Source organism: Oryzias latipes, chromosome 15 (assembly GCF_053564925.1).
Source record: "Oryzias latipes strain Hd-rR chromosome 15, Olatipes_Hd-rR_3.1".
Classification (NCBI taxonomy): domain Eukaryota; kingdom Metazoa; phylum Chordata; class Actinopteri; order Beloniformes; family Adrianichthyidae; genus Oryzias; species Oryzias latipes.
In genome coordinates, this window is record NC_136251.1 from 12,499,107 (window position 1) to 12,522,857 (window position 23,751).

Genomic DNA, 23,751 nt, shown 5'->3' on the forward strand with positions numbered 1-23,751 from the left:
ACCTGGAACTTCTTCTGTAAGAGGATCCTGGTTTTTTGATTAAGTAGCCCCTTAAAAAGAAGATCCTGAGGGCAACGGGCCCTTATGTAGTTAAATAAAGATTACAAAAAGCAAAAACTAAATAAATAAAAAAATCTCACAGATGGCTTGAGTTCTTGGGTTTCCTTTTTTCTTCAAGTTTCTTGTCCATTAACACTAAAACAACATTTTAACATTCAAATAGTTCCCTTTATTTAAGCTCTGTTATTTACAAAAATAAATCTTTGAAAGTAAACAATCATTTGCAATAACAAGTTTTCTTTCAGTCTGTTAGACACAGACAATAATCGTAAACATAATTGACAAGTTTTCATTCACAAATAGAAATTTTACACAAAAGAAAACATAGCAAACAGCAGTCTCTTCTCAAAAACGACAATTTTCTTTCCATTACAAGACAGGAATGTTTTTTTTAAGTAAACAAAGTACAAATCCAAAAATATGATAGACAGTTTATTTATCTTTATTTATTTAGGAGAATTTGGTCCATTGAAATTTGAACTGAAATCTGCAGGAATGAAATAGATGTTTAAGTTATTAACAGGAAAACTTTTGGAATTTAAAAAGCTCGACAAACCTAGAATCTTAAATTCTCTACAGAAACTGAATCTGCTCAGTTTAACTTCATCCCCTAAATGCTACTTATCCAAAGTGCTTTGATGCCACAGGCACAGTTTTAATGCAGAAACTACTGTCATAGACTGACAGGTTTTCTCTCTGGAAACAATCCTTTTCCATGTAGTCTTGAGACAAACTAAATAAACAAAACTTAGAAAACATCTGAGTTTAGAACCCTCCAAAAGTGGAAACAGCTCCTCCTACAGGCCTCTAGGCGCCACTGCAACATACCCATAAGTGTCTTCAAAAATCTGAAAACAAATCAAAAAAACATTTTTTAATTCTAATTTTTTTCTGACACAATTATGGCAAACTTGAAGACTAGAGTAAAGCACTGACAGTGAATTTGGCCTTTTATGTCATCATGACAGAATGCTGTACCACTGGCACACGTGCAGTTCTATCTGAAAACAGCGAACATTTTTATATGGCGGAAACACCTGGCTGGCAAAATGCTCAATAGTCCTTTTCCCTTCAACTCTCCACTGTGGAATAACAGCTTGAACTCCTGTCATCTGCAGAATAAGCCACTGGCTCCATGAAGAAGTGAGGAAGGTACGACGGTTTCCCGTTCACCTGCCTCTGTCTGCAGGCAGGGCGCCTCCTCTCTGTCAGCTAGGAATGTCGCAGCTTTAAAAGACGACAGGATTCTTTCTGAGGTACTTTCAGGGGCAGTCCACGGCTCTGAGGCGGCATGGAGGAGGGAGAGGTCACAAGTGGTTTGATTCATTGTCGTAAAGAAGAGCCTGAAGGCAAAATAAATAAACATAAACAGACAAATGAATAAATAGTATGTCCTCCCCTCACATTCTACACTGTCTCATCTAGGGAAGAATAAATATGATGTAAAAAACAAATTGAATATATTTTTGTTAAAGTTTTAAACTGTTTTTGATTGTCATTTGGCCTTAAAGTCCCACTCCGATCATCTTTTGATCTACTGTCAAAGTGCTCCCCGTGGTCTTTTAATTAATAATGCCGTTTCTAGACAAAACAAAAAGAAAAACTGTCCTTTAGTAGTTTCTGCAGAGCAGCAGGAGTTCATCAGAAATTCACCTTTGAGTGGTGGGCGGGACTGTTGGCACAGGGCCACCCCTGAGAGTTGAGAGCAGGAGCTTGTCGCACACAGCATATTTTCTACATCACAAAAACGATCTTTTAAAAATGCATTTTTTTTCGCTTGTTATTCACAATGTGCATAAAGAAATACTCAGAAATGAAATTTTAAGCTTAATTTTCTTTATAAATGTCCTCCATCGTCAGAAAAATGCTACAGGACCTTGTTAAATACACCCATCACAGTGGGTCTTTAAAGAGTTTTTTAGCTATCGTATGCTGGCAAATGATGTCTCAGAGTGTTCAGGTATTTTTACTTTTTTAATCAACATCTGAAATTCTCCTGTTCTTCTCTTTTTTAGCTGATTTAGAATTTAAAGTATGTTTAAATACCTTTATTGTTCAAGTTGAGATTCCTTATTTATGACTTGTGTTAGCAATTTTGGAGCTAATTATCATATCATTTAGCATTTTCCAGCAACATCTGGAGTAATTCTACTTTTATAGGATACTTTTAGCAACTTTGTTTTGAATTTCAGCTATTTTTGCATCTCGTTCTTTTTGCACAGCTAGCTAGTTTATCTTTTTATTTTGCCTGACAATCTAGTCAAAGCACAGATCAGACGTTCAGCAACGCAGTGAAAATTGGGACTCGTGGCCAATATTTCAGCATATTCAAATATCTGAACTTTGGCCAAGAATTCACGTCAACCAATCAGTTGATGATGTAATCAGTGGGTGGAGTCCAAAACCATCTTGGAGGAACTCTATGATATTTTTCTTGTTTTTAATCGACACAATGATAATAAGATCGTCATATTTTATTCTTATTTTTTCCCTCCTAAGATTAATGCGGGAGAACCAGTCTTCAAAGTGGGTCACAGAGAGACAGAAGTTGTCGTTCTGGGAGAATCTCTGAATGATCTCATGAACCCAGATATGGATAAATGATTACAGATGCTTTTGTGGAACTGTTTAAAATAAATAACCCTGATGTTTAAACAACATCTGTGTCTTTCATGTGTTGGAAATGAGATATCCAGATACAGTCAATGCTTCCATGTAGCGATGAGGCTAAAAGCTTTTCACAGCAGCTCCTCCCACAGGCTTACAAGCACATGTTTAGACGAGTGTTGAGCAGGGAATTTGGTGCATGTCAAAAGAGAGGCAGCAGACAGGAATTTGAGGTGTGAATCGTGTTGGTGTAAATGCAGCATGAGAGTCTCGGGTCACCTTGGTCTCCAGAACCCGGGCCTGGTTCGGGCTGCTCAGATCCTCCAGGGTTTCTGCTGCAGGTCTGTGGAGGGTTTCAGGCAGCAGGAGGCCCAGACAGCCAGCAGACAGGCCGCTCAGACAGAACACGGTGAAGGGCATGGAGGTGTGCAGAGCCCGCTGCAACACACACACACACATACACACACACACACATCAGATCACTGCGGTGCTCTGCTAAACTGGCCTGGGCTCAAACTCCAACATCATTTGAACATTTCCCCAGTTCTCTTTCATGAGCAGGAGAAACTTCCACATTAGTTCACCTGAAGACTTGCTGAAGATGTGCTGGAGAAATACAGCAAAACAAGAGAGAAGTAAAAAACTATTGACACAAAACGCCACAAGGGGTCACTAAAACTCACCTTAAGAGACCAGCCAAGATCCCCTGTTTGAGTTCAGTAATTTAATCTCTAGACTAACATTCCCCCTCAAAATGTGGAAAACTGAGATTCACCTGCTTTTTTTGTTTCATGAAAACACACAGCCTGATAAAAGCAATGGGAGAACGTATATAATATTAGAAAAAAAATGATTAACTAAATAAATAAACAACAACAAAAAATCAGAATGTTTTAATTAAGATTCCCATTTTGTTCATTAGCTTCATCTTTGCTCATTTTGAGGCCAAAACAGCTCTTCTTTCTGCATGAATCAACTGCTGGAAACTCCCTTCACAGGATGACCCCGCCCGGACAAACATCTGCATGAACTTTTTTTCTGCTAGTGTGACTCACTGCTTTTAAACGCCCTGCCTTTGCAGCCTGATAACGGAGAATCCTGGAAGAAGAAAATATGAAAAAAAGGGGATTGCTCTGCTGAAGAGCACATATTTTTCAGCTGACTCAAACCGGCGATTTGGGAGGAAGTGAAGAAACACAAACTGCCAGAGAGGAGCTGACAAGTTTACTGTTGTAGAAAAAACGAAACTTCTGCAAGAATCATTTCACCTGCAGACACTGAGGGTGTTACTCTGAACCTATAAAGTGAAACCTCCTGAGGGAGGGAGTTTCTTCAAAGGTACACAATACAGTTAAACATAAAGACCCACTCTCATGAAAGTTTTGTTTTATGCTGTTTGTACCATTTTCTTGTGGCATTTTTCTGATGACGGAGGACATATATAAGGAACTTTAAGCATTAAATTGCATTTCTAATTATTTCTTTATTCAAATTGTTGTGAATCAGGGGCAGATGAAACAATGCAATGAGATATTTGTGACGTAAAAAATATCCTGGGCGGACCACAAGTCTCCCTGCTCTGCTCCATTCTGATCCATCCACTTGCAGACAAAAAGATCCATGAACGTCTATGTTTCTTCGCCTGAGCTGAAATCTGACTCAAAACTGTACGGCTGGATTGCTCAGATATTGCTCACCATTTTTGTTGCAGGGGTAATGTCAGGTTTGGGTTGTGAGGTGGTTGTAAGCTAGATGGAGAACGTGTAAACAGATGGGTAACAGGGAGGGGGGCACGCTTGCCTCGTGCCAAAGGTACAGCCCACAACTAACAGGCAAATTTCCAATGCAGAAACTATGTCCAGGAAAACTACACAGGGCTTTTTTTTGGCTAAAAACAGCATCATTCTAATTAAAATACCACTGAGAAGTCTTTAAAATAGATTTAACAATGATGGGAGTGGGACTTTAAAGAAGGATCTAACTTGCTGATGCAGGAAGTGTGGCAAACTCACCATAGAGGGAACGAATGGGGCCAGGATTCCTCCAACTCTGCAGGACATGGCGCAAACTCCCAAACCTGCATTCCTGGAGCACAGATGAGTCAAAGAGTATGTAAGTCGCATGGCTGCAAGTACGTGGGCGTCCAGCTACTTACCTGATGACCGTTGGGTAGAGCTCAGACGTGTAGACGTATGCGATGTTGAAGGCGGCGCTGACCATCAGTTTCCCCAAGAGAGCCAATGACGTGACGCTCAGGAAAAGTCCTGCAAACAACCAAAATATTACAAATATGCCACAGATCATCAAGAACAGCAGCTGCATTTCAATTATTCTGATGGTGAATTTTCATAAAGTCAGTTTTCTGATTGGAGGACCACTAAAAGTCATCTTCTCCTTTAAAAAAAGCTTTATTTCTGTTTCAGTGGGTGTGGAGCAGCAACAGCCCTTGACATAAGAATAAACTCATTGTGAAAGTCTTTCCCCCCCTTGTGCTGTCAATCGTGGTGTTTTTTGACTTCACCTCCGGCGCTTTTATATAGCAGAGTCTCACCGGAGGAATCAGGGACCAGCGTGGTGCAGAGGCACGCCACGCCTGCCAGACACAGGAAGGCGGCCATGCTCTTCCTCCTGCCAGCCCTGAGCAACACAAACACAGGCTGCATTAACTCAGCAACATGCAGGACAGCAGGCAAGGACAGGACAAACTTTAAAGAAAGAGAACGTTTTTCACAGCGGGACAGTTTTAGGGGTGCAAAGGGAGGTTAAATGGCAACATGCCAACATCCCAAAACATTCTTTTTCAACCGGTCCGAGGTCCAGGCAAATTTTGGTGAGTTTTTGAGGATGTGGTGGGTGTGAAATTTTCACTCAATGGCACAGTAAGAAAGTGGAATTGCAAAAACACAATGGTCCTTGCAGTCCAGGACTGCTGCATACCGTAACAGGAACAGACTGTCCCGAATCACAAAATGAGCGTTTGCTGTGAGTTTGTGTCGTTGTTTTTTCTTACCAGTGCTTGTTGATGAAGTAGATGCAGAGCGGGTAGGCAGGCAGCTCCACCACGCCGTACATGGCGACGTTCAGGTATCGGCTCCCGGACATGTCGCCGGCCCCCAGAGTCAGACCATAGTAGACCAAGCTGCACGCGTACCTGCAGCACAGCATTGGGAAAAGTCACTTTCTGACTCAGCTCTGTTTAGTCCAACCACTCCTGAAATGCCATGCAGTTGATGGCAGCTTGTTTACTGTAAATAACTTAAATAACAAGGACAACCAAGCAGTCAAATGTCAGAAGTGGGAGAAAATAATAATTAAGTGTTAACTGTAGAAATAATTACTAAATTTGCCAAAGAAAGTGTAAAATAGCTGTGAGCACAGCTGAAAAGTACTTTAAAAAAAGGGCTTTTAAGCATATGTTTGTAAATCTGACTCTGAAAGAGTCAAAGCCTCAGCAGCCATAAACCTCACTGATGTTAAAGTTATGATAAAACACATTGCAGTTAAGATTAGATGATTACATTTGGTTTATTGTGATTGTCCATTGTACAATGAGATTGAAGCCGAAGTACGGGGTCCGAGTTGGAGCGAGCATTTTACATGCGCTCGGGCAGAGTGACTCCAATTCAATCAGTTACAAAGACTCACGGCTGAATCATCCGTTTTTTCAGTGGAACACATTCTGAAAATGATTAACCTCCACTCCTTTTCTCTTTAACAAACCCTTTGAGATTGATGTTATGCAACAATCATATCTGCGGTCCTTCAGGACGCTATTAGGCATCAGAATCGAGGCGGCTCCCACTTTAAAAAACCCAGCAGAATATGAAAACAGCTGGAAGAGGAAGTAGAGTTTAATTTTTGGTTGTCTGCACTTCTGCTGTAATTTTAGGAAGCTCCGAGTTGCAAAAGCAGCCTGGTTGAGATACTCACCACACATACATGAGGACCACGGTCCGCAGGCGGAGCACGGGATGGACGATGAGCTGCAGGACTCCAGAGCGCCTGTTGTCATGGTAACCAGCCTTACCAGCACTGACACGTTGCAGGACGAGGTTGTTGGCCTTGTTGGAGTTCTTCTGAGCCATGTACCTCAGAACCTAAACACAACAAGAACAAAAAAACACGGTTGTTCTATCTTCTAAAAAAAAACCTTTCGATAAACACCAGGAGATCCAAATCTGTTCAAACAAAGGAAATGGGTAAAAAATAAAGCTAATGGACTTTAGAAACTCCTCACAGGTGCCCTGTTATCCAGAAAAAATACAAGTTTTGCTGCAGAGATTCTTTTAGTTGGTTTCAGATCCCCAAAAGAAAAGAAAAAAAGTTTTTAGGAAAAAAAGGGATTTCCAGAATCCAAATAAAATGTTAAAAAATGAAACAAAATAAGAATCCAGAAAAGGTAGATACTATGGAACATCACTGAATGATGACATTCGTTCACATTTTCAACTGGAATTACTTTGGCACTGCAATTTCTACTGACAGATGACATTTCTTTAAAAACCCACTCTGATGAAAATGGCCATTTTACTGTTTTTAACATTTTTCTGATTATGGAGAACATACATAAAGAAATTTAAACTGAAAATTGCATTTCTGAGTAATTCTTTATTCAAATAGTTTTGAATCAGGAGAAGATTTAAAAAATTCCTTTAGAAAAAGAGTTTATTTGTTACATAGAAAATACTTTGGGCAGGCCATTTCAGATGCACCGCTAATGTTAGGTTGAGGGTGTGAGGGGCTGTAAGCTAGCTGGGGAGTCTGTAAACAGAGAGCTCTTTGCAACAGGGAGGGGAAGGAGGGATGGGGGATCCACGCCAACAGTTCTGTCTACAACTCAGAGGTGAATTTCTATTGAACTAAAGACGCTCTATAGAAAATTGTTCTAGAAAACCAAATAGGATTTGGGATTTTGGCTAAAAGCAGAAAAATCATAAATGAAAGAACTGAGAATGCTTTGAAAATAGATCGGAGCGGGAATTTCAGCTTCTGGTCACAGTTACTGTTGTTCAGTGATTGCTCAATCAACGCTTCACCACCTGCTGGCAAAACATCATTGTGGTTCCCCTCTTTTTCAAAGCTCAAACGTCATCATTAAATCAGTGATGACCCATACTACCAACATTTTCCTGTGTCCTATTGTGTTTCATTTTTTAATATTTCATTTTGATTCCTGGAAATTATTTTAAATTTCTAAAATGTAATTTTGTTTTTTTATTATTTGTTTGGCTTTTTTAAATTGTCATTGTGATCGGTAAGATGTTTTTGTGTTGAGTGACTTCTTGATGTGGTTTGTACTTCAGGGCCACCGTAGTTGAGGCATTGTTAAACGCATCCTGTTATTGTGACAACAAACTGCAGCTTCCTCTATGGCTCTTTTTCCATTTTCTTCTCTTGTCTCTTTGGTTTACATATTAAGAACAAAAAATGAGGCAGATAAACATAGAAGATAATTCTGATTTATTTCAAATCTAAGACCCAGAAAACCTACAGAGTTAACGATCAGATGAATAAACCTTAAAGCAAAAGGATCCCAGCTCCTTTAATCTGTCTGAAATGTTAGCTAAAAGCATTTTGCACAACCACAACAGTTTCCCCCCCTGAGACACAGGGTTCATTTGAAGTTTCACTTTTGCTCTTTTGAGATGTTGAAAGTCAAAGCCAACTGCCTCTGACCAAAAGAGCTTTAGCAGAACTCGAAGTAACAGAAAACCTTCATAAAAAACATCATTTGATCCTGGGAAGGTTTTCAATCAAGCGGATGAAACAGAAAACTTTCTGAAAGGCGTTTTTATAGACATGCTACTTCTCTAAAAGGAGGACAAAGGAGAGGCCATTTCATCATAAAGTCACTTTATAAACTCTGACGGATAAACAAGTAAAAAGAAAAATACAAATTACATTTGACTGGAATTATGTGAACCTTATATTAATATTTAACTTTCTGTTTCAGTTCTGTTCTCCAGAATTCACTGAAGTTGAACACTTGATTCATTTAAAGACCCACTCCCATGAAAAAAGGGTTTTGGTGTGTTGAACATGTTCTTGTTCCATTTTTCTAAAAATGGAGGACATATATAAGGAAAAATAAACTCAAAATGCCATTTCTGAGTATTTCTTTATTCGAGTTGCAGTTTGAATAAGATATTGTGACGTTGGGTGGGCCACAGGCTCCCTGTTCCACTCCATTCCGATGCATCTGACTAGTAGACGACTAGATCCATGTTCGCCTTTGTTTTCCTCGTCAGAGCTGGAATCTGACTCAAAACTTTACGGCTGGGTGGCTCTGATACTGCTCCCCATTTTTGTTGGACCGCTAATCTCCGGTTGAGGGTGTGAGGGGCTGTAAGCTGGTGGGAGAGTGTGTAAACAGAGAGCTGATGGGTAGGATACTGCCACAAGTTCAAGTAGTTAAGGCTTAAAGTTTACTTCAGTTCAACTTAGTTACTAAAACTGGAGAAAAACTAATGAAAAGAAGAATCAGAGAAAGGTTTTTTGGTCCCTGAGCGTTTATTCTTTTGTCTATTTAATGGTGGAATTCAGGTTTTGGTTCTTGTTATTCATGGCGTAAAAGCGGTAGCAGATGAAGTAACAGGTGAAGTTTTCTTGAATTATTTCTTCTTCCCATTGAGTCAGATGAGTCTCGTTTTTACATGTTCCTCCTGTTCTCTATGACAACGGTTTACTCTGTCAGTTTTTGCAGTTTGCCAGGAGCATAATAGTGAAACAGATTGAGAGTACGCATCTTTTCCAGAGCCGTCACCGTGTGGTCGACATGTTGAAGCCTGAATCAGATGCCCTGATGCTCATCTAATCATCTAGAGAAAGCAGAAGCACAGCAGTACGTTTTCTCAGCTAACTCATTCTTTAGCTTTAAGCCAGGAACCAAAGCAAAAACTTAAAACCAAATATTCAGCGAACAGTTCTGTACTAAAGTACTTTCAAACAATAATCCATTACAGAGGATTTATGTCTGTCATAGTCAGTTCTCTACTTTAATATTTCACTCTCAGAAGATTGTTTATTACTTTTAGATTAGTTTTGTTTTTTGAAGTAAAACATACAAATTTAAACCCCCGCAGTATTTCACATGTGGGTGAAGGGCGAACACTGTTTCACATTGACTGTTAAGAACACAAACTGCAAATTAAAGTGTTTGGGTATAACTAATTCCAAAACGCTTAAAGTGCCTGATTATCAGCAGGAAATAGATTTATCTGAGACTGTTATTAATCTGTTAACCCCTCATGTCCTTATTGCTTTAAACAATTACTATTACAATAGTAATTAATCATGTAATGAGTAATAGATTACAAAAACTCCTTAGTCATGGTCTATACTACTGCAAAAAAGTAATTTACATATTTTGTATATAATCAATTACTCCCGCCAGGCTAATTTCAGAGTAACAGAAAACTAAATAAAAGGAGAAAAAATAAACAAAGTGTTAAATACTTCAGAGGCTAAATGATAATCTAATCTAGTTACCGCAGCAGCTAACCACCAAACTCCGGCTAACCGCCATAATGTTGTCATTCTGCAGCAGCAAACAGGACCAGCAGCAGACCACGGTAATAGTTAAAAATGCCACCCAAAAACGGCAACACAATGACAGAAGAAGAACTAAAAGACATTAAAAAATCCTTGAACTTCATGTATGGAGAAATTGCAAACATCTCAAAAAAACAACAGCTACTTGTGGACTCAGTCGAAGAATTAAAAATAAACAAAATGCAGAAAAAAATATGCTGGTTACACAACTCGAATGTCGTGTGTCGGATCGAGAAAACACTACCGGTAATTGCAATATCGGGGGCCCGGCTAAAGGCAGTAAGTGGCTCACACTTCCAGCCTAAGAACTGTAATTCTCACCCTGTGAACAGGAAAAAGGAAAAAGGGAAAAATAAGCCAGTTGGGGGGGGGGGGGGGGGGGGGGGCTCTTTATATACACAACAGTCTTAAACACTAAGCTGTGGAGACAATGTCTGGCTGTATTGATGATGTCATGGAATATATATCTATAGAGATCAGTATGGAGGAGCAGAGTAACGTCATTGTCAGTTGCGTGTATAGAGCCCCTTTATCAAACACGGAAACTTTCACAGGTGCTACTGAAAATATGTTTGCCAATATCTCCAAAGAAGGTCATATTTCTTTGTGGCGATTTTAACATACCGGTAGATTTCTTGAACCCAAACAATCACACCAAGACAGAAGATTTGACTCAACAATGTACAGTTTAAGCTTATATCCATTAATCAACAAACCGAGCAGACTAACAACAAATAGCGCAACCTTGATAGATAATATATTCACAAACTACCTAGAAAATGGAATAAAAAGTGGATTAATGATGACTGACATCAGTGACCACCTTCTAGTATTTGAAAACTATGTGTGTTTGTAGAGAAATGAAAGAAAAAAGCCAAATAGTTCACAGAAGAAAACCAACAGAGGAATCAATAATGTATTTAAGTCAGAACCACAAGCACAAACTTGGATAACCCTGTATGAAAGCAACGATGTTAACCCAGCTTATGACAAATATATGCAGGGGTTTCCATCAAAATACGACAAAAACAGCTCACAAAATCCTGTAGCAGACAACGATATAATAAAAATCCATGGATGACAACTGAACTGAGAAACGCATGCAAAAAAAGAACAATTTATACAAACAATTCCTAAAAAGTAGAACTGTTGAAGTGATACAAAAAATCTAAAAACAAATTAACCCGTATCAAGAGAACAGGAAAAAGGCTATTATACAGAAAATATTTAAAAATCAATAGAGATGTGGGAAGTAACAGTGTCATTAGAAAGCTAAACGAGAAAACAAATTATCCAGACTTTAGCTGGTAAAAATGAGATGTGCAACAATGTTCAGGGTATGACGAGGGAGTTTAATGAATATTTTGTAACGGAAATTAATATGATGGTGATAAAAGAGGTCATTGATTCTATTGTTGACCCGCTAACCTACATTTGCAATTGATCCTTTCAAACAGGAACATATCCACAGAAAATGAAAATAACTAAAGTAATTCAACTACACAAATCAGAGGACAAACATCACTTTTGGATGTATTTTCAATAAATTCTAGAAAAAGTATTCATCACAAGGCTGGAAAATTTTGCTGAGAAACACAAACTAATATCCGACGGCCAATATGGTTTCAGAAAAAAACAGATCAACATCCATGGCGATTACGCAACTAACTGAAGAAATAATAAATGGCACAGATAATAAAGAGTTTACAGTAGGGGTGTTAATCGATCTGACAAAGGCTTTTGACACAATTGATCATAACATCTTAGTAAAGAAACTGGAAAGACATGGAATATGAAGACTGTCATTAACTTGGTTAAACAGTTACATTAAAAACCACCAGCAGTTTGTACAACTGGAAGATAAAAAAAACATCCCTGCTGACAAGGGTCAATATTAGGCCCAACACTGTTTATCCTATATCTAAATGACATACACATGGCGTCAAATACACTCAAATACTTTTTATATGCCAATGACACAAGTATAGAATGTAAAGAGGGGGAATTTCAGTGAAGTACTAAAAATAGTAAACACAGAGTTAGGGAAACTAAAACAAGGTTTTGACTAAACTAAACTTTCACTCAATGTTAAGAAAACTAAATTTCTGATTTTTGGAAATTGCCATATTCCTGCAGTTTAGATATAAAAGTTGCTATTGATAATCATGTGATGGAAAAAGTGACTGAAATTGAGTTCCTTGGAGTAATTATGGACCACAGAATAAGCTGGAGGCCACAAATAAAACAAGTCAGAGCTAGACTTGCTAACAGCATAGCAGTGTTGGGAAAAATGCGTCATTCACTCACAAAGCACATCTACTCCTATATCCATTGATAATACCATATTTACAGTACACTGTAGAAGTTTTGGGAAATACTTATAAAGCAAATCTACAGTGGACACATACAAATGCACTATTTTTATGTGGGTTTATTGAAATGGGAAGTAGTTAAACTTAAAACAGCACTCATCATGTATAAAGACAGAAATAACTTACTTCCAGTCAACATACAACTAATGTTCAAGGACAGGGGGAGGGGTTACGGGTTAAGAAATCAGCTGAACTTCCAAAAGTAGAGCATTCAGACTACAAATAAGAAAATTTGCTTTTCAGTTTGAAGTGTGGATATATGGCACGGGCTGGATGAAGGTTTAAAACAAAGCAAAGGTTTACATGTATTCAAAGAAACCTACAAGATGACCCTGATTAAACTTTACAAGGCAGGAAATGATTATTGAAAACAAATAAACAAATGTCACTTCTGCATAGTGCTATACAGAAAGTAATGTGAATGTTTTGAGAAGAAGTAAAACTGTAAATAGAAATATACACAACATAAGGTGTTGTAAAAAGGGGAGGATCATACAGGATTTTTCTTCTACCCACCCTTTTTCCAGCACACTGTTTTGTTTTATCTGTCTATTTTGAACTGCTTCTTAAAGTCCTGCTGCCATCATTTTGGATGTATTTTCAAAATGTTATTAGTGGTCCTTTAATTATGATTATAAATGACATAATTGGCCAAAAAAAAAAAAAAAGAGCGGCAGGGGTTCATGGTGCAAAGAGGTGAAGCAGTGCAGCTCTGAGTGCACTGCTGCACCGCCGTTTGGCCAGCTTTCTTCACCCGCCCCCCTTCCCCTCCCCATTGCCGAGGGCCCGGAGCTGGGAGCTTGGGGCCGACCCAGCATTTTTCTACGTCAAATCTTTTTTATTTTTTTCAAACATCCTTGTTTGTCTGCTGTTGATTTTCAATGATTTTAATTAAAATAACTACTTAGAAATTTAATTTTAAGAAAATACCAAAAACAACTTTCATCAGAGTGGGTCTTTAAGCAAGAACAGATGTTAATAATGTGAAACAAGAATTTTTACAGTGTTACCTCTTCGGCTCGCTCCGTCTGGCCCTGGGAATAAAGCCACCTAGGAGACTCTGGGAGCATACTGAGGAAAAAATGGAGACAAATCACTTTACGAGCAGGGAAAAAAGAAGCTCACGGGACACAGCTGTCTTTCAAACACTAGTTTATTGATGCTTAAATCCTTTCTGACTAGATGAACAGCAAGCACTTCACTCTCCAGACTTCTGTAGCACTCCCTGCTCTGAGCTCTCAGCAACGGGGAGGAGAAGGGGGAACGGCCAAACTCTGTGCAAACGGACAACTCAGGCGAATTTCTTATGAACTACTGCCACTCTGCAGAAACTATGTACTAGAAATCGACACAGGTTTTTGGCATAATCATAGTTAAGTACCACCGGGAACGCCGTGAAAAGATGATTGGAGCTGGTCCTTAATGGCCGACCAGCATGAGCATGGAGACTTCTCACTGAGTTCCACTCACACTGACAGCAGGAAGAAGAGAACGCCCGAGGAGTTTGCCGCCATGGCTAGCGTCCTCCACGGCCGGATGAAGTATCCCAGAGCGGCGAACAGTGCTATCCCGACAGCGAATGACATGCTGGCCAGCGTCCCTGAAGAGAAAAAGGAGCCCCCGCCCCTGCTGCTTCAGAAAGTTCTTTCAGAATGTGTCGGCTTCATCTTTGCCGTTTTGTACCTGTCATGGCCCAGTACGACTTGCCCACATATTCCTGGGTGAGAACAAAGCAGACGAGGCCGATGCCGCCGTTCATCAACCCCACCAGGAGACGGGAGGCGGCGAAGACCTCGTAACTGGGCGCCAAAGCGGTCACATAACCAAAAACCACCTCAAGGAAGAGACCTAGGAGGATAGAGATGAAAATGAAAGTTTACTTAACAAATTACCCAGGAAGGGAAGGGGATTAGCCATTGATTGTATAAGACGAGTGGACTGAATGAGCCCCCCCCCCGGTGTTTCAAACAGGAAGTACATGCTGGTTCCAAGAAGCCAAAATTCCATAGCAGTAGAGAAATAAACAGCTGTTACTCAGTCTTTCTATTGGTCAGAAGAACCTTACTCTAATACCTTTTATAACATGTTCAAGATCATCTTTTTTTTAATCTTATTTCTTTCTGCAAGTTATTAAAGTTATAAATTGACCAGTCAGATGCCTTAATTAAAGCATGTGGTCTCACGTTGAACATTCAAAACATTTGATTGACAGATTTCCTTTGGCCTGCTTTCAGGTGGTAGGGGTGTAGACTTCCAACAAGCTCACTCCTGATAAGCGAGAGTTGCTCCATAGAAACAGTAACTTAGATCAACTTAGACCAATCACTGCTTGCTGACGTCGTCTGACTCCAACATGGCAGCGTCCAACTGAATGGACTTAATTTGGTGGAAGCCTTTTCTACGGGTGATGTCACAGTAACTCAGTCCAGTTCTCATATTTAGTCAATGTCTATACCTGATACATGTAACAAGTGTCATTGGAGCAGAAAATCCCCCATCAACTTGATTTTACATTAACCATGCCCACACTGTTTACATATTCCTATAGCATAACATCAAACATTAACATGAGGTTTGTTACAAGCTTTAAAAAGTTCTCCATTTTTGTTTTAAGAGTTTTGGCCACAATAATACGAAGCAAAGTTCTGAGTCATTGTTTTTACTCAGCCTCTAGAAAAATCCTCAATTTGCTGTACCGAGTATTTTTATACCAACCCTGAAAAACCTGCAGAGCCACATACACCAGACGTTCCACAGTCTACGGTCACAGTGCGAGAATTTTGACACGTGAAAACCCTTTTTATTGTTGTCATTGTGCGTCACTGGACGACACTCCTGACAGCCAAGTGTAAATTGTGCAGCAGGGCTTTTAACTGGAGCCAATAAGAGAACTCCTGTCACGCCTCTGCTTTTATCACTACATTGGGTTCTTTACAATAGATTTTAATTTTAGAGTTTAGAGACTTGCAGAGACAAACTCCTACAAACCCTTTCCAAAAATTAGAATTTCAAGAAAAAGTGTATTTCTTTCATAGAATATGGGTCAGGGCGCCGGCCCATACCAGGGCTCCAGACTAACTTTTTTCACTAGGAGCACAGTGGCCCCTAACTGAAAATTTTAGGGTCACAACCAGAAAATTTAGGGGCGCATACCGTAAATCAACATGCTAACCAAATCTACTAATTTCCACTGTATTACTAATAAATACTTTAATAATAGATGTAGAAATTACAATGTGCTGTTTCAAATTCAGTGTCACATTTTATTCTGCACTTTTGAAGATGCAACAAGAAGGTAAACTGACAGCACCATCTTTGTGACACCAAATAGGTGCAGCCAAGATGCACAATAAGTGTGTTTGAGATCACCCAGGTGGACTCAACGCTGCGCAGATCACCTGGTGTGTGACATATTTTTGTTTTTGCTCCAACATCAACTGTCAATCATCACAAAAATATCGCGAGAAAGGGGTGGGAGCAAGGGACAAACCTACCCGGACACAGCTGGAAACTGAACTGACTGAAAGCTGCCCTTAGACTACAAAACAATGCATTACGGGACATGTGTCCTGATGGTTTTTGTAGTGGAGTGATTAATTAAAATAATTTAAAATACCAATTCATTAAAAAAGGCTACATACATCACAAAACATTAAAATAATCATAAAATATATAATAACACAGATCATACTAAGGGGGAGAAGAATATTAAAACTAAATTGAATGTTAAGGACAACTCCAACTTCCTGTTCTCCTTCAGTCTTGCTGCAGATTCGCTTTCATCTCACAGCCCCCCCGCCTGGTGTCCCCAACGATCCAGGCGAGGTGCTGGTTCATCTCAAACACGTCTATCGTTGCATTTTCCCCACGTATTTTCAGTGAGTCTAAAACTAATGTTGTTTTTGCTCGAGCGTGTTTAAAGTTCAAGCCCCGTTAGCTGTCACGCATGTAGGTGTGGGACATTTATTCTCCTCAGCTGACCCGACTCCTGCGGGACGGGGGTGGTCGGTGTGCTGCCGTAACGGCCGCGCATAACCGTTTGATACGGAGGGTGGGGGAGGCAAAATTTACTGGTCGCACACGTGCGACTGGATGTAAAATTCAGTCGCACACTCAAATTTTGGTCGCAAAATGCGACGAATTGCTCGCAGTCTGGAGCCCTGCATACTATTAAAAGACTGGAGATGGACATGTCCTTTTTTTAATGTATTTTGACTGACAGGATTATAATCTCTGTCTTGATCTTTTTTGCAAAAACTTGGGGATTTCTCTACAGTATTTTAAATTTTTATATTTTGTCTATATTTTTTGTTATTTTCTTAATTGTTAGATCATGTTTTATAGTGTTTGGCTAAATGGTTTGTTTGTTGTTGTTTTTCTTTGGTTTTGTGAGTTGTCCTCTCTGATAGAGGGCTTCAATAGTGAAGATTTACTTGCTTCACATTCTGAGAAAGACTGTGATGTCAACAAGGCTTCGTGAATAGCTTAGCTGGAATTTAGTCATCTTGAAAGTAGAGAAGTGGTATACACCCTTTTTTTCTGAAAATCTTAGCATGCACCCACAATAAAATCTGAAATGTGAAGCTATTATTTGGCTTGATAAATTCCTCCCCTGTTCTGAGATGCCATGAGGTCGACATCTCTCCTGCTTAGGATCAAGACTTCAAATATCAAAATGGACTCTGGTCTTTGTTTACATCACAGTTCATATCAAATCTGACATCCATGATGGAGGAACCACGGTTTCCCCACCTGTCAGGTAGACGGGCTTCCTGCCGATCTTGTCAGACAGCGGTCCAAAAACCACATTCCCAACCAGAAGTCCAGCAAAAAACAGCGATCCAGCAAGCCCGACCTTGTAAGCCTGCTGCTTGACGAGGAGCCACTGGGGAGCACAGAGAAGACACCGCCCTCCAAATTCTAGGTTCACCAGTTTCAACTAAATGTTTCAGAGTGAGAACACAGGAGAGTGTCTCACTTCGGTCACTATGGAGTCCACATCTTCTGTGAAGGTGGGGTGTTGGAGCTGCACCTGCTGGCTGGGCTGGGCGCTGTCCTTTGACTGGATTTGGTATTGTGGTGTAGATCCAATCAGAACGATGAGCATGGACTGACAGGCCATGTAGAGCTGCAACACAAAACCACAATTTCTCTCATCCTGTTGCAACATTTTGTGTCCAAAAAGTTCTAATTTAGGAACGTTGCAACACAAGAAAAAAGAAAGCTTGCCTTAAACCCTAACCATAATACTGCCACCATAGTCTCTTCTGCATTTAGAGTATAAAGAACTTCATAATCTCACTTTTGATTACTTTTAAACAAATCCCTAACACATAAACAAAAACATATCCAACGATCAAACAAGTCAAGGAAGAAATAATTCACAACTTTATGAGGTCACAACGTCCCATCCCATAATACTGCCTTAGAACGGTTTCATCGTTTAACAGGCCAACTAGTGGTCTCTCTGTGAACAACAACTGGCTCTAATTATTTTAACTTTTAGGTTATTTCTAAATTCCCTCACTACTTAGTGCATATAGGGCGTTCGCCATTTTGTCACAGCTTCTAAATCTACAGATCTATAATACAGAGCCCTGGAAATTTCCCAGAAGTATTTGCAAAAAACCCTGTGTGAATCATTGTTCAGTAGATTAGCGAATACAAACCACAATCTATTGAGTTTGAACAACTTGTCTTTTGAAAATAATTTACGTAAAGTTCTTTTTTTTAATACATTTTTCAGGTTTTCATCATCAGAACACAATAGAATCATAAACAGTCTTCATAAAATGGTCATATTTAAAGTATTTTACTTCGGCAAATCGGTGACATCGCATTTGCTGTTTAAAACACCTTATGAAACTCAAGCTATGTAATGTTAATGTTATGAAATTATATTTAATTCCATGTTAATAATGTACTTTTTTATTTATTTATTTTATCTACGGTCTCTTGGTGGCAGACCATGGTCAGCAAGGGACAGAGGATGTAAATTAGCAAAAGCTATAATCCAGGGTATTTACAGCATTTCTCTTTTTTAGAGCACTTCACACCGTTTTTTGTATCCATTGTCCCTTTATCAAATAAATACATATACAAAAAAGAGCATTTGTTTAAATTGCATTAAAATCCAGGTAGTCCTGCATTAAATAGTTTTTAGAAGTTATGGCAGGGATCTCCAACCTGAAACTCTGGAGCCACATGCGGTAATTTATCCCTGTTTTTGTGTCTCTTTAGCTTTAAAGAAAAATGCAAACAATTTAAATAAATAATGGCTTTTTAATTTAGGATTTTTTTTATGTAAAAGTTTTTTTGTGTAGATTCTAACATATATAACTGAACAAAATGATGATAAAAAGTTTTAATCTACTGTCAGTGTGTCTTATAACAATAAACTTAAAAAATCTTCTGCTGAACAACAGTGTTGCTGTTCAGAGGCAAAGTTCAAAAAGTATCAAATTACATTTACATGTAAAGGTTTTTTTTAGTTTTTTTTTATTGAATTCTACAACAATGTTGTCATGTTTATGTTTAATAGTAAAAGGAGACAAAAGGACGGCAGAGCCCCCTACTCAGTTTTCTTGCATTGTTAAATCAAGTAAATCTGACGCAAGAGGAAGATCTTATTTGATACATGGTGCATTTTTATTTTGAAACGGTTTGAAACTGTTTGAACTGAATGTGCTGTGACCAAAGAGAAAGTGAGTTGAACTTAGTATTTATCGAAATATATAGCAATCTCATAATTTGTTGTGAATACTTAAAACTACATTTTAAAAACAAATGCCTTAAAGACCACAAAAAATGTATCTTTGTTGGGTTTTAGTCGATAAGACACTGGCCAGAAATGTTCTCCCTAACCCAGGCAGAACCCTGGGCTAGGGAGTAGTGAGGAATTCAGACACAACATTAAAGACCCACTTTGATCATCTTTTGATCAGTTATAAATGTGTTCCCCCCAGTCTATAAAATATAATTATGCCACAAAATCAAGAAATCTCTCATTAGAAATTTATGTATGAGTTGTGGGCGGGGTTGCTGGTACAAAGCAACCTTGCCCCAATTCTCGCCATCTGTGTTTACACACATTCTCGGTAGCTTAAAGCACCACACACCCCCAACATAACATTACTGGTCTGACAGAAATGGTGAGCAATATTGGAGCCATCCAGCCGTACAGTTTACATCCAGATTCCAGCTCAGATATGGAAAACAAGGACGAACATGGATGTAGTTGTCTACAAATGGATGCATCAGAATGGAGCAGAACAGGGAGCTTGTGGCTTGTTTAAAGTTCTATGACACACATTCAATCTTTTCCAGAGTGCATTTTTTCAGCTGCTCCTGATTCACAACAATTTGAATAAAGAAATATTTTGAAATGTATTTTTTAGTTTAATTTCCTTTTACATGTCCTCCATCATGAGAAGAATGTTACAAGAGCATGTTCAAAACACTATTTTTGGGCTTTTTATGGAGAAAAAAAATAGACTCACTGGATTTGTGGAAGTGTAATTCTTGGGAGGGAGTTAGTTTTAAGATGGTGCTATTTCAAGTTGTGTATACTTAAATAGTATTTTGTAGTTTTTTGTGTTTGTGCTTTGTAAGATTTTGACATTGAATATGTACGAGAATACGCAATTGCAAGAACATAGTTATGCACACAATGTATTATGCAAGTTACAGATCAAGTAATACAGATTCACAAATCCAGTGGATATGTTCTCTCCATGATGCTATGAAAATCCTCAGCTTTGAACGTCTTAGAACAGTGGCGGTTTTAGATATGGGCGATGTGGGCGGTCGCCCAGGGCGGCACTTCATAGGGGGCGGCATTTGCCGTGCCCGATGCGTGCGTAACGCATATTGTGCGTAACGCATATTGTGCTACGATATTCAAAGAGGAAGCTTGTAGCTTTTAATTTGAAATTGCTTCAGCTGCCGACACTTAACACTTTTACTTTGACACATCAGACTGTTAAGAATGTCTTCATCCTCTTTGCTCTTCACAGTTATGGTGCAAAAAATAAAATAAAAAAAAATAAAAAAATAAAAGATGAAATAACTCAGAGTGAAAAAACGTAAAACAGGCACATGAAAAGGAATTGGGCAGAACAAACACCCGTGCTCAACTCAATTTCGACAAAAGCAGGCAATGGGGATTATTTCCCACAATACTTTGCTCTGACACGGCAGACCCGACACGCACGTGACCACCGCCCTCTGCTGCAAGACGCTTGCGGCCACACCTCTTTGCTGTAGTCTTTGGAACATTAGTCAAAAAACTCGAGAGGGGGGCGCAACTCGCCGGTGGCTGAATCACACTAACAGGCGTGAGGGGAGTCTTTTTCTATCTGACAATCAACTCTGGGCCTCAGCTGCGCCTCCCGTCATAGAGACGGAGCCGCGTGTGTCAGAGGGAAGGGGAGGGGGAGGGGGGATGAGCGCAGACCATTTTTTATGGATTGAGGTTTTTTGGAGGATTTCTGCTGTTGGTGTTGCACAAATTTAGGGAAATGCCAAATATTTTTGGAGTAATCCCACTGATGAGTTCTATGATTTAGTCTTTAATGTTTTATAAGACCTAAACATATTAATCACAATAAGTTTTTTTTTTAGATCTAATCCCTCTGATATGTTTCACAAAGACACACACAGGGCGTCACACATTAAGAAATTATTGTTAAAAATGAAGCAGGAGTCCGGCTCTAAAAACAAATGCTCTAAAAAATGATAAAAGAGCAAAAAAAATGGAATTATTTGATTTGTAATTTCTTATTAATATTTCCAGGCTTTCTTTGTTTTGTTCTGCAGCATGTTCATATTTGTATAATTTTGACAGAATATATTTCTATGGGGAGCAACATATTATTTAAGGTTTAACTTGTGTTCCTGTTTTTATTCATATTTATCTTCAAAAAGTTCAGTTTAAAAGGTTTAAAAGTTTAGCTTTAGTGTGTTCATTAAATGTTTATCTTCTTCGGCCCAAAACCTTAAGCGTGTTTTTAACTTAGGCCCCCTGTGTGACTTAGTTTGACCCCCCTGTAATATGAGTCTAGAACATTCATGCATTTTTTTGTGTAAAATAGCTAAATAGAAGATAGGGAACACAACAGGATGTTGTCAAATTTTGTAGGTGTGCGGGGGGGGGGGGGGGGGGGGGGCGCCTGTGGGGTTACCCGCCCAGGGAGTAAGTCAGTGTAGAACCGCCACTGTCTTAGAATATGGAACTTTGATGCTACAGCTTTACTGCAGTTTGTATTCTAGTTTCCCCGTTTTGTTCAAGTAAGAGGATGAGATTATATTAGACATTTTGATTTAGAAAAATATAGATAATGTATAATATTCAGACCAAACCTGCAGGGACCTGACTGCATCCTCCAGATACGGGGGAGAGACGTCGGGACACTGCTGCTTTTTCATTCCGCATGACCCTGAACAATCTCATGTTAACTACATATCTGGAATGGAACCAGCAACCAAAGACAAACAAGAAATAGGGGGAGGGCGCATTGATGCAAACCTTCAAACAAATCAACGGCAACTATATGTAAATTTACAATGCTGCACGCACGCAGAGCTTAAATTAATCAGTAGGAATTCTTGTGCTCAACAATATATATTTTTGTACACAATCTTTGCAAGCTTGTTGTCTTGAATAGCAGCCAGACTCAAGTTTAATAAAAAAAAAAAACCTCTAAAAATCTGGACTGTCTGGAAGCCACGTAGCACCAAAGATGCTAAACATCCGGGAATGTTCCGTTCGGACCCATTTCTGTTCATTAACGCACGTTTCGCCCACTGACCTGGGACAGGTTGAGGACAAACACGGCCCGTCTCTGGAAGGGTCCGAACTCGCCGACCGTTTGAAAAGCGCTCTCTAAATCCATTCCAGTCGGGGCACGACAGCGGCTCTCCGAGCTAGCATAGCCACCGAAGGACCGGAAGCCAAGAGGGTGACTCCACGCCCACTTCCGGTTCGATTGTTAGCTCCGCTGACCTTGTTTCAGGAATTTTTAGGTAAATAATAATAATAATCACGCACAAGAGTTGGCGAAACGAAGTTCATATTTATTAAGAGAGAGTTTATATACTTTAAATACTAATAGACAAAAAGAATAAAAAAACACGAGTGTCCTGTAAATTTAGGCACAAATAAAAGAAAACCGGCAGTAAAATCGAGTCACTTTCTAATATTTAACAGTGCATTTAGACTAAAAGCTTAATCAAATGAAACTGAAATCATCCAACCAATTTGGGTTTTTGAATTAATAAAAGCCAAGCTAAGTTGATAACAGATCGCATTTACATGCTCTTAATGTGGTTGATTGAACCTTTTTCTCCCTAAAAGTCCAAATATGAGTCTCAGATTTTTCCACAGGATACGGCTTGCGACTCATGCATCCACAGAAGGCAGTCAGAGGAGGATCTTTCCACGAGCTGCAGAATCCACAGGAATGATGCAGAGTCTTTTCCCTCTGTCATTACCAGTTCAGTGCCAAAGTGAAGCCATGAATCCATCCATTCATCTTCAGACCCTGCTGTATCCATTTGGGGTCACAGGGTTGTTGGAGCCTATTCCCGCTACTGTTATGGAAAGTCTGGGAGCGCATTGAACAGGTCATCAGTCTGTTTGCACGGCCCAGAAGAGAATCCATGCATAAAAACACATTTCTGCTGCCTATATGGCGAGTCGTGAAGCTGACACAAAGACAACAGATGATAGCCTGGCGGGAACCCCCAAAGAGCAGAAAGACATTCAACAGCATTCGTTACGTTGCAGGTCCACCTTAAAACCTGCAGATGATTTCTCAACACTCTCGTAATGTATTATACTTTTGAAGATGGTTCAGTGCTGGTTGCCGGAGTTGGGTCACTTTTAGTGGTGGGTTTAGGGGCGGAACCCGGAGGATTAGAGTTGGATTCTGACTTCTTAACCAGCGGCTGATCAACCCCACCATGAGGTGTTCCATTTGTGTTTTCGGTGATCTGAGCCTGTCTTCGAAAAAATCTCTTTTTATAAGCAACTGCGAGGCCACTGATGATAATGATGATGATGATGATGACTCCGACGACAATCCCGGCCACCTTGCCCACAGAAGAGCTCGGCTCCTTGTAGAAAGGGTTTTTCGTGGCCGGGCTTTTGTCTTCACTCACA

The 23,751-nt window shown here is 39.4% G+C and overlaps 1 protein-coding gene across 4 annotated transcripts; it reads right to left on the reverse strand.

Moving 5' to 3' along the window:
• Window positions 1-206: 206 nt before the first annotated feature.
• Window positions 207-23,189, reverse strand: slc22a15 (solute carrier family 22 member 15). 4 transcript variants are annotated; one of them, XM_011484160.3, is made up of 13 exons: window positions 22,400-23,189; window positions 17,569-17,718; window positions 17,343-17,475; window positions 14,274-14,438; window positions 14,061-14,190; window positions 13,601-13,661; window positions 6,598-6,764; window positions 5,678-5,818; window positions 5,219-5,304; window positions 4,823-4,931; window positions 4,680-4,752; window positions 2,947-3,105; window positions 207-1,403 (listed from the first exon to the last, which is right to left on the reverse strand). In XM_011484160.3, exons 1-13 carry the CDS (start codon window positions 22,481-22,483, stop codon window positions 1,368-1,370), a joined length of 1,494 nt encoding a protein of 497 aa, XP_011482462.1. In that variant the 5' UTR covers window positions 22,484-23,189; the 3' UTR covers window positions 207-1,367. The 4 variants fall into 4 exon arrangements, with proteins under 4 accessions (XP_011482462.1, XP_023818924.1, XP_023818925.1 ...); XM_023963156.2 differs by having other exon boundaries at window positions 5,189-5,304; XM_023963157.2 differs by lacking the exon at window positions 22,400-23,189 and adding an exon at window positions 21,951-22,134 and having other exon boundaries at window positions 5,189-5,304.
• Between the last annotated feature and the right edge of the window lie 562 nt (window positions 23,190-23,751).